At 46.3% G+C, this 13,798-nt stretch overlaps 1 protein-coding gene across 4 annotated transcripts in view; it reads left to right on the forward strand.

Moving 5' to 3' along the window:
- PATL2 (PAT1 homolog 2) overlaps positions 1-13,798 on the forward strand; it is a 45,752-nt gene that overhangs the window by 28,413 nt on the left and 3,541 nt on the right. Inside the window, exons 1-11 of one of the 4 annotated variants that reach the window (XM_021940522.2) lie at positions 4,959-5,978; positions 6,275-6,365; positions 7,144-7,349; positions 8,584-8,664; positions 9,773-9,915; positions 10,684-10,752; positions 10,984-11,125; positions 13,054-13,174; positions 13,268-13,365; positions 13,511-13,564; positions 13,660-13,793. In XM_021940522.2, the coding sequence (XP_021796214.2) occupies positions 5,940-5,978; positions 6,275-6,365; positions 7,144-7,349; positions 8,584-8,664; positions 9,773-9,915; positions 10,684-10,752; positions 10,984-11,125; positions 13,054-13,174; positions 13,268-13,365; positions 13,511-13,564; positions 13,660-13,793 (1,178 nt within the window). In that variant the 5' untranslated portion in view covers positions 4,959-5,939. Of the gene's footprint in view, positions 1-4,958; positions 5,979-6,274; positions 7,350-8,583; positions 8,665-9,772; positions 9,916-10,683; positions 10,753-10,983; positions 11,126-13,053; positions 13,175-13,267; positions 13,366-13,510; positions 13,565-13,659; positions 13,794-13,798 lie in introns of those variants that run through there. The other 3 variants (XM_031668763.1, XM_031668765.1, XM_031668764.1) reach the window with 3 other exon arrangements.

Raw genomic sequence — 13,798 nt, forward strand, 5'->3', positions numbered from 1 at the left:
GCCACCCAGTTTTGTGCTTGAAACCCAGGGCCCTAGTGGCGTAGGCACCTGAGGGAATCTCCTGTTCTGTGGGTTGTGAAGAGCATGGGAAAAGTATAGTATCTGGGCTGGAGTGTACCTCCCTCAAGGCACAGTCTCTCACAGTCCCTTGGCTAGGGAAGGAAGTTCACCAACCCCTTGCACTTTCCAGGTGAGGCAATGCCCCTCCCTGCCTCGGCTCGCCTTCTTGGGCTGCGCCCACTGTCTAACCAGTCCCAATGAGATGAGCTGGGTACCTCAGTTGGAAATACAGAAATCACCCACTTTCTGCATTGATCTCTCTTGGAGCTACAGACTGGAGCTATTCCTATTCAGCCATCTTGCCAGTCACCTTTTTGAGATTTTTTTTTATGTTTAAATCTTTGCTCCATGTAGCATTTACTTTGGCATAAATATGTCTTCAATAGAGAAGTTTTACTTTCTTTAGTGAAATCTATGTATCTTTTCTTTTATGATTTCTGGCTTAGATATTCTGGTTTGTTTCTCAGAATGAAATTTCTTGAGAACAACGTGAGGAGTGGCCTGGAGTAGGACACACCCAGGTGGCTGGCAAGAAACCCCTCTGAAGAAGTCTCTCTCTCAGGGAAGGTCCATAATTTTTCATTACAGTTCAGCTCAGTCAACATCTACTAAGAACCTACTCTGTTCCAGAGACTGTGTTAAGTGCCAGGGGCACAGAGATGAGGAACATCTCTGCTTACAAGTGAGAGTGACAAATTTAGAAACAGAATGACAACACAGTGTGGTAGGTGCAATGAGCAAAAGGCGTAAGGATCAATGAGCACACATAAGGGCGACTATCCAAGCTGGAAGGGAAAAGCCTATCTGAGAAGGCCTCCTGGAGGAGATGAAGCCTGAGCCGAGTTTGTTTTTCCCATTCGAATAACTAGAATATTCGAATAAGACAATTCAGAAATCATCTTCCAATTCAAATAACTCTTACTGTGTAATTTCATTTTGTTTATATGACACAATGCACAGCATATTACCTGCTAAGATACACACTTTCAATACCATTGAAAAGACAGAACTGGGACAGGAAGCTGCCTTAATCAACAACAGAATATACCTCCCAGACCAAGGGCAAGAGGTCTCCAGGGTAGGGACAACCTGGTCCACAGCGATTATGAGAGAAGACTCAAGTGGAACCCTAATTTCCCCACGCAGCTAAAAGCGGTTTACTGTTTCTGAAACTCAATCTAGAAGGCAGGGAACTTTAAGATAGGAGACTGGTTGCCTTCTATGACAGTCAGGGTCAGATTGTAAAGGGCCTTATGCTTTATGTAAAGAATGGGACATGAGAAACACTGAGGTGTTGTAAGTTGGGGAGTGTCCGATCTGACAAAAGAACTTGGAAATCATCAGCATGAGATGAGATTGCCCAGGGATATCAGGTTGTAGAGGATTTAACCTTTGTGGATCCTTGATCCCTTTGGGACGTGATAAAAGCTATGGATGCTCTTTCCAGAAAACTGAACATATTGAAAACCACACCAACATATACACAATTTCAGGGGATCCTCAGATTAAGAATTTTTGATATATAGAGGACTGAGAAGTAGCCTGAGGAAGTGGATATTCAAGGGATGGGAAGAAGATAAAGGGAGCAGGAAAAGGGCCAAAGAAAGATGACCCAAGAGGTACGGGAAGAGCCAGGACACAAGTGTTGGGAAGCTGTGGGAGCGCAAAGATCCAAGGAGGACATGATCAGCAGTGTTGAATGCTGAGAGACTTCAGCTAAGGTCAGCACTGAAGCATGTCTTTTGCACTTACAGTTAAGAAATCACAGCCGAGAGAGGTGGCTCACATCTGTAATCCCAGCACTTTGGGAGGCCAAGGTGAGAGGACAACTTGAGCCCAGGAGTTTGAGACCAGTCTGGGCAACAAAGTGAGATGCCATCTCTACAAAAATTTTAAAAATTAGCTGGGTGTGGTTGTGTACGCCATAGTCCCAGCTACTTGGAAGGTTGAGGCAGGAGGATTGCTTGAGTCCAGAAGTTCAAGTTTGCAGTGAGTTATAATCACGCCACTGCACTCCAGCCTGGGTGAAAGAGCGAGACCCCATCTCTAAAAATAAAAAGAAAGAAAGAAAAATCATTGGTAATGGTATCGAGAAAAGTCTCTGCAGAGTAACTAGTAATGGTAGCTCCAGATATATATTTTTTAACCCGAGAATTATATAGGTGGCATCTAGGTGGAAATAAGGGTAGGGGACTTGTCTTGACCCTGCATTTGCAGAGCACTAACACGTCAAATAATTGTCAATTGTCCAGAAAAAGTATTGAAGGGGCTTATAGAGATTATGTCTGTTTGTCCCTGTTGCCACCACTATGATGGAGTCAAAAGCCAGAAAGCAACAGTTGAAGGAATGATGTGAGGAAATGGAGAAGTTTGGTTTGTTGGGTAGGAGAGACCTAAAGGGCAGTTAAAATAAGGAACAAAAACAAGACGGGGATTTGTCTCCAAGAAGTAGACACATCCTGATATTTCTATGCTATACTCTAAGAAAAAGAGGGGAAAACAGAGAGGCTCAAGACACAGAAAGAAGTGGCTGAAGGGCCAAACATCCAGGAAGAGAGTCTGGACTTGAAGAGGAGGAGGGCCCCCCACCTGGAAGTGCAAGGTGAGGAGGCCTGTGGCTGTGTATAATTTCCTCTAAGTATGAATTGAAGTAGATCAGCCCCAGTGGCCTCTATTTTCCCCATAACATAAGAGGTGAGGTTGACTGCTGAGAGACTGAGAGAAAAGATGGGAGTTGTGTGGAGGACTGGAGGATAATCCCTACCTTTTAGAATCACTAATGAGAGATGGATGGGAGAGGAAGCTGAACAAGGACAAATTAAAGAACAGCTCAGCAGACTGGTGATGGAGCAGTGTCAGTCATGCTCCCAACAGGAAGCAGATGGCACATTCAAGTGCTGTAACTGAGGAGCATATCCGAAAGGGAATATTCATCAAGCTGTGAACAGGAAACTTGTAAAGGACAGTGAAGCACCCTGGAACTAGCAAGAGGGGGGAGCCTTTCCCATCCCCAGACCTCAGGGGAAAGGGGAGGGAGCAGATCCCAGATCCAGAGGAATGGGTATAATTTAGGAGAGGGCTGCCACATTGGAACTCATACGGCACAGATGCTGACATTATCTGAAGCCAGGCAGCCTTCTCTCTCTCCAGGTTCTGGTGACTGTTCCATCCTCTTGTCCCAGTCCCAGGGGATTCTGCTATTACTTGTGGTTTCACTATACTCTTTCTATACTTTTATAAATATCTCTTTACTAGATTATCCAGTTTTAGTACACCATCTATTTCCTGAAGGAAACCTGACATATATGGTTCTTTTAAAAGACTAATAAAACAGACAAACTCTGGAAAGAAGAACAAAGGAGGAGATGAATAATATTAGGAATAAAAAGGGAGACAAAGGGTCGGACGCAGTGACTCACGCCTGTAATTCTAGCACTCCGGGAGGCCAAGGCAGGTGGATCACTTGAAGCCAGGAGTTGGAGACCTGCCTGCCCAACATGGCGAAAGCCCATCTCTACTAAAAAAAAAAAATACAAAAATTGGCCAGGCATGGTGGTATGCACCTGTAATCTCAGCTGCTTTGGAGGCTGAGGCAGGAGAATTGCTTGAACACGGGAGGTGGAGGTTGCAGTGAGCTGAGACTGTGCCACTGCACTCCAGCCTGGGTGACAGGCAAGACTCTGTCTCAAAATAAGTAAATAAAAGGGGGTAGGAAAGACAAAGTATAGTTATAGCATGGATTTTTAAATACTCTTATACTATGAACAACTTTATGCCAACAAATTTGAAAATTTACAAGAAATGGACACGTGGACAAATTCCTAGAAGATATATAACTTAAAACTCAAGAAGAAATTGAAAGCCAGACTAGATCTACTGCTGTTAAATAACCTGAAACAATGGATTTAAAAATCTCCCCATAAAAGTGTTGTATGCAGCAAATTTAAATATTTCTAATGTCATTTTTTTCTTTAAGAAAAATTGTTTAATAGAGACGGAGTCTTCCTATGTTGCCCAGGCTTGTCTTGAACTCCTGGGCTCAAATGATCCTCCTGCCTCAGCTTCCCAAAGTGCTGGGATTACAGGTATGAGTCACTCTAATGTCTTTTTAAAATCTGATCCAACAATCCTGTGTACCTGTGTGTACTTCTTATTCTAGAATAAGCTCTAAGAGGCTGTGGGAAGCATCTGCTTTATTCATTGTGTACCCCAAACCTAGCATAGGCTTGGCTTAAACTTAACATAATTAAATGATGGCAGGAAAGTTAGAACATCTAGAGGATCAGTAGACATATGAGATAAGGGCAGGGGACCTTCATAAAAAACAGTAGGTCCCAAGTGAAACTCCGAACAGCCAGGGCAGGGCTGTGATCTTAAAGACTGAGCCCTAATCCACCTGCTTTGGTACTAGTCAATACCAGAAGTCCCTTCAGAATGAAAATCTTCATGCAACAAGTTTCTCCTTAAGATCTATCTCTAAAACAACCTGATGAATCACCTCTAGAACACTGAAATTCACCATTTGGTCCTTTGGTTAATAGTGCCAAAATACGTTATTAGGAAGTTCCTGAGAGAAACAGCTGAATAACATTACCAAAAAGGCCAGAACCTGGCCGGGTGTGGTGGCTCGTGCCTGTAATCCCAGCACTTTGGAAGGCCAAGGCAGGTGGATTACTTGAGGTCAGGAGTTTGAGACAAGCCTGGCCAACATGGCAAAACGCTGTTTCTACTGAAAAAAAATATATGTATTCAAAAATTAACTGGGTATGGTAGTGGCTGCCTATAATCCCAGCTACTCGGGAGGCTGAGGCAGGAGAATCTCTTGAACCCAGGAGATGGAGCCTGCCCAGATCATGCCACTGCACTCTAGCCTGGGTGACAGAGTGAGATGCTATCTCACAAAAAAAAAAAAAAAAAAAAAAGGTCAGAACCCAATTCAGATATATGAGAAGTTTTTCAGTAACTTTCAAGCTACTTATATTTGTTCCCCCACCCATATCGTTTATGACCTGCAGTAAAACTTCTGAAACAAATATTTTCCTTTAAAGGCACCGAGAATCATGATCTTATCACGATAACAAGAGGATCCTAACTTTCATTTTTGATGTAGGGAAATTAACTTACTTTTTATTTTTATTCAGAAGTTCTACAAAGTCATGTGGGTTTCAGCTGGACACAGGATGTGGGCACAGAACCAAGGGTTAGATGAGGCTTGGGAGGGTGTTGGGTTTTGCCTACCAGGAGCGGCTATGGTTCTGTTTTTGTTGTTGTTGATTTGTTTTTACTCCTGAGCTTCTGGACCAGTTTGCCATTAGAGCAGCCAAGAAGATGTAAGATTGTGTATCTCATGCAAAAGTGTTTTTACCGTGAAGATCTGGCTTCCAAATTCACAGGGGTCTCTCATCAGTCCGAGCTGAGTAGCTGACTTAAGCTCACATGACCCGGTGAAGAGCAAGCATCATCAGGTGGACTGGAGGGCTTCAAGTACGCTGCCCTGAAGCACCAGGAACTTGGTTGCTAGGCATCCTCCCCAGGATCTACCCAGGACTTTCCTATCCAAGTTTGTTGAAGCAAAACCGAGGGATTAAATGAAATGCAACCTAACAAAGTACCAATGAAGGGTGTGGAAAACAGGGATCCTCTTTTTAAATATCTGCCCCCAAATATCAATCCCAATAAACTATACTAAAAACCATGGATGGCTAAAATGCAATTTATGTCTTTTCTCTGTTCAAGGATTTTTTTAATCATTAAACTATGTTCTCATATTTCCATCAGGCCCCAAAGGTTGGAGGATGCTGGCCCTTTAATGGCTAAGCAGGGGAGGAGCTGGGACTTTTAAAGGCAGGAGCAGCAAACAGGTCCTGGCCCAGGCTGCTATGAATAACTTAAACAGAAAGGGCAGCAACAGTCAGATGGTGGGTGTCGGCAGCAAGGCATCACCACACTCGGACGGTGACTGGTGATGTCCGTTGGGAAGTACTTCTCTTCCTTCTCCTAGCCTGTCCCTCATTTCTGTCCCTTTGTGGGACAGCTCCCTAGAGCTGAGCTGGGAGGGTGGGGGTTTATGGCAGTCTGAGACCCCAGGGTCTCTCTCCTCAAGACCATGGCCAAGAATTCTCTAACCATCTTGCTGGGAGGATTCCATGGCTGTTTTAGGGTGCCATATCATCCTTACCGACAATGGTGCCTCTTGGCCTCTTTCTTGTCTCAGGTTTACCTTCCAGAGGCTGGCAATGCTCTTTCACTGGAGGACACAGCCAAGAAGGAAGTCCACCAGCCTACCAAGATGAAATGCCTTGAAGGTATCAACAAGTGGGCCGTGGTGTTATATAAATGCCCCAGCATGCAGAGCTTGCTGGTCTGTTTCACGTATGGGCTTGGATGGCCAGAGTCACCGGAAGTCATTCCCAATTCTTCCACTTGCTAATTATATTACAGTGGGTGACTGAGAGGTCACTCTTCTGGGCTTTATTTTTCTCACCAACCTAGCAAAATTATCCATAACAACCCAGGACAGCCTTATATGACTATTAAATGAACATATGCACGTAAAGTATATGGCACACAGTAGGGTTAAATTGCAGTGAGTTGGGGCAGCTGGAACTTGTTCAAAGAGGCAAGAGAAAGGGCGTTGGCTGGGGCAGAGCAGATGGAAAAGGCTGTGCTAGAACTTAAGCAATTGAAGAGGTGATGTGAAAGTGAAGGTGTTTGGTATCTGCCAGGTTCCTTTTGTTTGCTTTTTAAATTGTTATTTAGAGACAGGGTCTCACTGTGTTGCCCAGGCTGATCTCAAACTCCTGGGCCCAAATGATCTTCCCACCTTGGCCTCCCAAGTACCTGGGACTACAGGCACAAGCCACCACACCTGGCTCAGGTTTCATTTGACTTACTAGGGGATGGTTCAGGGGAACTTGGGAGAGGGGAGGCTGAGTTAAACCCACAGGACAGAAGGCATTATGTTCAAAGGTGGTGCTGGAGATGGCTTAAGAACAGAAGTGCTATTGAGTAGTAGCCTCTCTAGACAAGACTCACACCTGAGCCCCCATTTTACCTTCTCCTCTGGCCCACACTTAAACCAAGGGCCAGGTAAGACCTGTGGCCCTTTGGCTCCTGAGGAGGAGCTGGTGTCTGCCTGCCACTTGGAAAAAGAAGAAGAGAATGAAGGGGAGGAGGAGGAAGAGGAAGAGGAGGAGGAGGAGGATCTGGACCCAGACCCGGAGGAGGAAGAGGAGGAAGAGAATGATCTTGGGGATCCAACTGTACTTGGTGCTGTCCATAACACCCAGGTACCATGGCAGGAGGGAATGGGAGAGGGTTGTCCTGAACTGTCTGTGGCTCACAGGCTGTCACTAAACATTCCTCTTCTCTTTTCCACCCTTTTTCAAGGCAAGTTCTGGATTAACACTTCGTTTTTAAGCTTTGAACCTGAACTAGGGACTCTCTCCTTCCCTCTTTCTCCTGTCTTCCACTTCATTTCTGATGCTGTTCTTGCCTTAAAACCAGGTCCTAGCAGAGCTGTGCATCGCCCACAGGCGGTGGCCCTGCTACTAGTGTTAAAGGTGAGTCATCTTTGCCTGATCCTGGGCCTCTGTCTCATTAGTCCCTTCCTGGTATTTGTTCCCTTGGATCCCATAACTAGTGGAGGAAGGACAAGGACTCCCATGTAGATATGAGGTGAATCAGACCTTCCTTCAACCTACTACTAAGATACAGTAGTCCATGGTTTCACTTTCTGCCATTTCAGTTACCCTTGGTCAACTATAGTCTGAAAATAGGCGAGTATAGTACAATAAGGTATTTTAAAAGACTACATTCACATAAGTTTTATTACAGTATATCGTTATAACTGTTCTATTTGTATTGTTCATTTCTTATTGAATCTAATTCATAAATTAAACTGGCCAGGTGCAGTGGCTCATGTCTGTAATCCCAGCACTTTGAGAGGATTGCTTGAGGCCAGGAGTTCCAGACCAGCCTAGGCAACAAAGCAAGACCCTGTCGCTACCAAAAAAAAAAAAAATTTCAAAAATTAGCCAGATATGGTAGTACATGCCTGTAGTCCCAGCTACTTAGGAGTCTGAAGCAGGAGGCAGGCTTGAGCTCAGGAGTTTGAGCCTGCAGTGAGCTATGATAGTGCCACTGCACTCCAGTCTGGGTGTCAGAGCAAGACCCTGACTCTAAAAAAAAAATTTTTTTTAATATGAACTATCATAGGTGTGTATATATAAGAAAAAGCACTACACAGGGTTTAGTACTATCCAGTTTCAGGCATCCCTTGGGGGTCTTGGAACGTATCTCTCTTGAATAAGGGAGGACCACTGCAGTAGTCTTATTCCTCCCAGGAGAGGGAGAGGGATCCTGGCCCAGTTGACTTTGAACCTGAGGGAGGGCCAAGTTGCCACTGCCCTGGATGTTGGAATAGCTGGTCTTGCTGCCTCCGTCCACCTCCTCAAAAACACAGGTGAATGTAGAAGACACTACAGAGGCCCATTCAAGCCTGGTTCCTCCCTCCTGTTCCAGAGAACTCTGCTCAGCTCCCCTGGAGTCAAGGCCCCTGGTGTGCTGGGAATGTCACTTGCCTCCTTGCATTTTCTGTGGCAGGTGAGTCTACTGCAGCCTTCATACCATGCATAGTGAGGATTCCATCCATTATGTTCAATCTGGCCCCAACCCTGGTCTGGAGTTAAGGCACCCAAAGTGAGGTATGGGTATGGGAGGTGGGAGTTGCCCCAGCATAAAGGAGCTTGATAAATGACAGAGGTGGTGTGCCCAACCATGGGCATGGATAGACACCTTCATATGTGGTACTAGGACAACTGGCCATGTGTATGAACAAGGACAAACTACTCCTGCCTTAGGCAATCTTTCAGTAGATGGCCAGCCCTTAGCTGGAAAGAGCACCTGCCCTTCAATTAACTGTGTAATGGGAACATGGCCTGGGGTAGAGGAATTCAAGAATGATGATATCCTGCAGGGAGAACTAGAAAGAATTAGAGTTTTGAGGAGGGCTTCAAGTGAGTCAGAAAAAGACAGATGAGTACTGCCCCAGCGGCTGAAAACAGCCCAAGAGAAGGCTATCATAGAGAGGAGAGTGAGAGGTGTTGACTTTCCAAATAGTAGGAAAAGCACATGACCCCACATTGTCAGGGAATAAAGAGCTGCTTCCTAGTCAAGCCCTGTTGAAATAAGGGTAGGGCTGGGTGTGGTGGCTCACGCCTGTAATCCCAGCACTTTGGGAGGCTGAGGCGGGTGGATCACAAGGTCAGGAGATCGAGACCATCCTGGCTAACATGGTGAAACACCGTCTCTACTAAAAATACAAAAAAAAAAAAAAAAAAAAAAGAGCCAGGCTTGGTGGTATATGCCTGTAATCCCAGCTACTCAGGAGGCTGAGGCAGGAGAATGGCGTGAACCCAGGGGGCGGAGCTTGCAGTGAGCAGAGATCATGCCACTGCAGTCCAGCCTGGGCGACAGAGTGAGATTCTGTCTCAAAAAAAAAAAAAAAAAAAAGGAAAAGGAAAGAAAAGAAACAAGGGCAGGAACCACAGTCTGGTGCCCTCAAAGCTGCCTTGAGGGACTCACAAGATGGCACAATGTTGGGTGAAGTTCTTGAGGGGAAAAGGCAGGAAAGGAACTGAGCCCTCACAACAACAGCAGCATTCTTTTGGTGGAGATGGCATTCTCCCAGAGCTCTTAATTCCTCTCTCAGACCTTGGACTACCTGTCGCCCATCCCTTTCTGGCCTACATTTCCCAGCACCAGCTCTCCAGCACGGCACTTTGGACCTCGGCTGCCCTCACCAGACCCAACTCTTTTCTGCAGCCTGCTGACCTCGTGGCCCCCTAGGTTCAGGTACTGATTTGAGGTTCGCAGGAGGTGCTGGCTGAGGAGGGGTGGGGACCGTGCCTACCAGTTGCCACAGGAAAACAGAAATCTAGTAAGAGAAGTCTGAGGTATAGTGTAATTCCTTCTCCCTCACAAATGTAGCCCAAGGAAGATTAAAAACTTATTTAAAGCCGGGTGCTGTGGCTCACGCCTGTAATCCTAGCACTCTGGAAGGCCGCGGTGGGAGGATCACTTGAGGCCAGGAGTTCAAGACCAGCCTGGACAACATGGTGAAACCCTGTCTCTACTAAAAATATAAAAATGAGCTGGGCATGGTGGCGGGAGCCTGTAATCCCAGCTACTTGGGAGGCTGAGGCAGGAGAATTGCTTGAACCCAGGAGCCAGAGGTTGCAGTGAGCTGAGACTGTGCCACTGCACTCCAGCCTGGATGACAGAGGGAGACTGTCTCAAAAAAAATTAAAAATAAAAATTTGTTTGCAATCAGCTAGCATGATGGAACTGCCACTAGGATTCAGAACTCCTGATGACCAGGCCAAAAGGTTTTCTACTGTGCCAAGATTTCCTGCAGCCAAATTGCAGGAAAATAGATGTTGAAGGAGCTTGGGAGCCCTATGGGTCTAGGACTATGATGTGCCATGTGGCCGACTTTGGGAAAGTACCTAAAGATGAGGTTCCTTAGATGTTCACCTTAGCTGACCTGCGCCGAATGAATGGAGGGGGCAGAGAACTGAGAGCTTCCTTTCACCCAGCTCAAGTTACTTCTTGTCTTCCCAGTCATCTGACCCAGCTCCACCCTCAGCACCAACGGATCTTGCAGCAGCAGCAGCACAGTCAAACACCAAGGTACAGCCCAGACCAGGAGCAGGGTTGAGGGGAACCCATCTGCATGCTGGGTCTCCCCTTGTGACCAGTCGTCTCCCTCAAAGCTCCCATTTGGTGGTTAAAACTCTCATACTGTTGCCCACCTCTGTGCTTGCTCCATCCTTCCCAGAGAGCCCCACTTCCTGCTCACCACACTCCTTAGGAAGTGGCAGTGGTGGGTAAATCTAAAGGGTTGTTCTTCCTGGCTTAAAGTCCCCCAGCCAAGAAGCCTTGGTCTCAGCAGCCAGACCCCTATGCTAACCTCATGACCAGAAAAGAGAAGGACTGGGTGATAAAAGTGCAGATGGTGCAACTGCAGAGTATAAACCCCCGCCTGGATGATTACTACTACCAGGTGAGCCCCACAGTACTCAGCCCTGCCTCTGACCTTGGGTCAAACGGGCCTGGACTCCCGGGCCCTCTCTGATCCTCTCTTCTGCTCATAGAGTTCATGTCTGTTCAGGTGGGAGAGAGAATCACTACAGGATGGGGGCCGTATTTCTAAAATTGACATCCCAAGCTCATTTCTCTCTCTCCTCCTACGTTTCAGCCAACTGATTATTTCCAGTTCCCCAAACACACTTAGGTTTTGTCTCCACTCTTTGCTAAGAATTTTCCCTGTTCACCCAGGAAATATGGACTTTCCCACCTTTGTATGCTTAGAAATGTCTTGTTATATTCATCTACTTTCACTTTTTAGATCTAAAGCACAGGGATGTTACAAATAGTGGGATTCAGTTTGTTTAACTGAACAAACAACAGCAGACATTTTCACTCATTTTCCCCTGCTTCCTTCTGCCTTGATTTATGGGGCAAGTCTTTGTCCACAAGTTTCTGGGTTGTCTAGGCTATTGTGGTTTTTTTGTTTTGTTTGTTTTTGAAACAGTCTCCCACTGTCATCCAGGCTGGAGTGCAGTGGCACAGTCTCAGCTCATTGCCACCTCCACCTCCAGGGTTCAGGTGATTCTCCTGCCTCAGCCTCCCAAGTAGCTGGGATTACAGGCATGCACCACCATACGCAGCTAATTTTTGTATTTTTAGTAGAGACTGGGTTTCACCATGTTGGCCAGGCTGGTCTTGAACTTCTGACCTCAAGTGATCCACCCACCTCAGCCTCCCAAAGTGCTGAGATTACAGGTGTGAACAACTGAGCAACTGCGCCCGGCTAGCTGTTTCACTTTCACTTCAACATCTGTGAGCCTCCCATCCAGGGCCCCATCCTTATTCCCTTCTCATTTACATTAGGTATTTTTCCTTTCTTTCCACCAAGCTTCAAAAGCCCTCCATTTTCTGCAAGGGTCACTGAAAGTGAAATAGTTTTGTACTCTCACCTTTTTGGCATTGCTTCTAAACAAAAGAGCCTTTTTCAAATCCTTGTTTGGCTTGTCAGTGGATTTCAGTTTAGGATTTCTCAACTTTAAGAAAATGTCAGAGCTGCTGAGTGAATCCACAGAAGTATAAAACTGGCCTAGAGGGCAACCGACAAACACATCCCTATGGCTAGTTCTGTTCTTCAACCTCTGGATGGCCCTCATATCATCAGATAACTGATTTGTAGAAAGCACAGGTGAGGTCACAAGATAAAATGGGGAAGTGGGGAGGACAGGTGGTATGCAGTGTGTGTACTAGGGCATGAGGAATGCAGGAAGGTTACAGACGCTGGAACAGGTTTGCTCACTGGCTCTCCACTTTGCTCTCTGCCCTTTCATCAGACTTGGTGGTGGTACCTAGTCTTTAAGTATTTGGTATGTGAATTCCAAGATGGGTGATGTGGGGCCTAGGGTGCTTAAGACACTTTAGAATAACTGCAAGGAGGGCCTAAGGTATCAGCATCATTTCTGGAATGATTGTTGTAGGAAAGAATGTTAAGAGGCTGTGCTTGTCTGGGCACAGTGGCTCGCCCCGTAATCCCAGCACTTTGGGAGGCCAAGGCGGGCTGATTGCTTGAGTCCAGGAGTTCAAGACCAGCCTGGGCAACATGGTGAAATCCTATCTCTACAAAAATACAAAAATTAGCCAGGCATGGTAGCACGTGCCTGTGGCCCCAGCTACTGAGGAGGCTGAAGTGGGAGGATCACTTGAGCCAGGGAGGTTGCAGTGAGCCAGAGATTGTGCCACTGCACTCCAGCTGGGTGACAGAGGGAAACCCTGTGTCAAACAACAAAACTTATAACACACACACACAAAAAAAACTTAAGAGGCTGCACTTGAGAAACTTAATTCTAAGGTCAAAAGATTAATATAGAGTTTTGTTTTTTTGTTTCCTATTCCATGCATTCTCAGGAATATTACCAGAAGCTAGAGAAGAAGCAGGTAGACGAAGAGCTACTCGGACGAAGAAACCAGGTTGAGTCCCTCAAGCTGGTAACGCCTTACATTCAGAAGGCAGAGGCTTATGAGTCCGGTAGGGTCAGGGCTGGCCTGCTGACTTGGGCTGGGCATCTGAGTGGACAGAGCATGGGAAGAGGGAGGGAAATGTGCCTCTCTTCTCATGCAGTAGTCCGAATCGAGGGTTCCCTGGGCCAGGTAGCTGTGTCGACGTGCTTCAGCCCTCGCCGAGCTATTGATGCTGTACCCCATGGAACTCAAGAGCAGGTGGGAGCATTATCTTCCCAGACCTTTTTCTCTCCCCTTTGGAAGGTTTCTAGCCTTTCTGGCTCAATCTCTAACTAGTCAGGGGCCTGGGCTGGGGCTGTGGCAGTGGCAGTATAGCTGATAGCTGGCGACTCTCTTCTCCTAGGATATAGAAGCTGCAAGCAGTCAGAGGCTTCGGGTGTTATACCGGATTGAGAAGGTGAGTATCAGTTCTTTAGGGACGAGTTCTGAACCTACCTTTTGAGAATGAGATAGTACCCAAATTTACCTCTTTTTCCACCCTCAAATTCCCAGATGTTCCTTCAGTTACTAGAAATAGAGGAGGGCTGGAAGTATAGGCCTCCACAGCCCTGCTTTTCTGAGCAGCAAAGCAACCAGGTTGAGAAGCTCTTCCAGACCTTAAAGACCCAGGAGCACAACAACCTGGAGTGAG

This window comes from Papio anubis, chromosome 7 (genome assembly GCF_008728515.1).
Source record: "Papio anubis isolate 15944 chromosome 7, Panubis1.0, whole genome shotgun sequence".
NCBI classification, from domain to species: domain Eukaryota; kingdom Metazoa; phylum Chordata; class Mammalia; order Primates; family Cercopithecidae; genus Papio; species Papio anubis.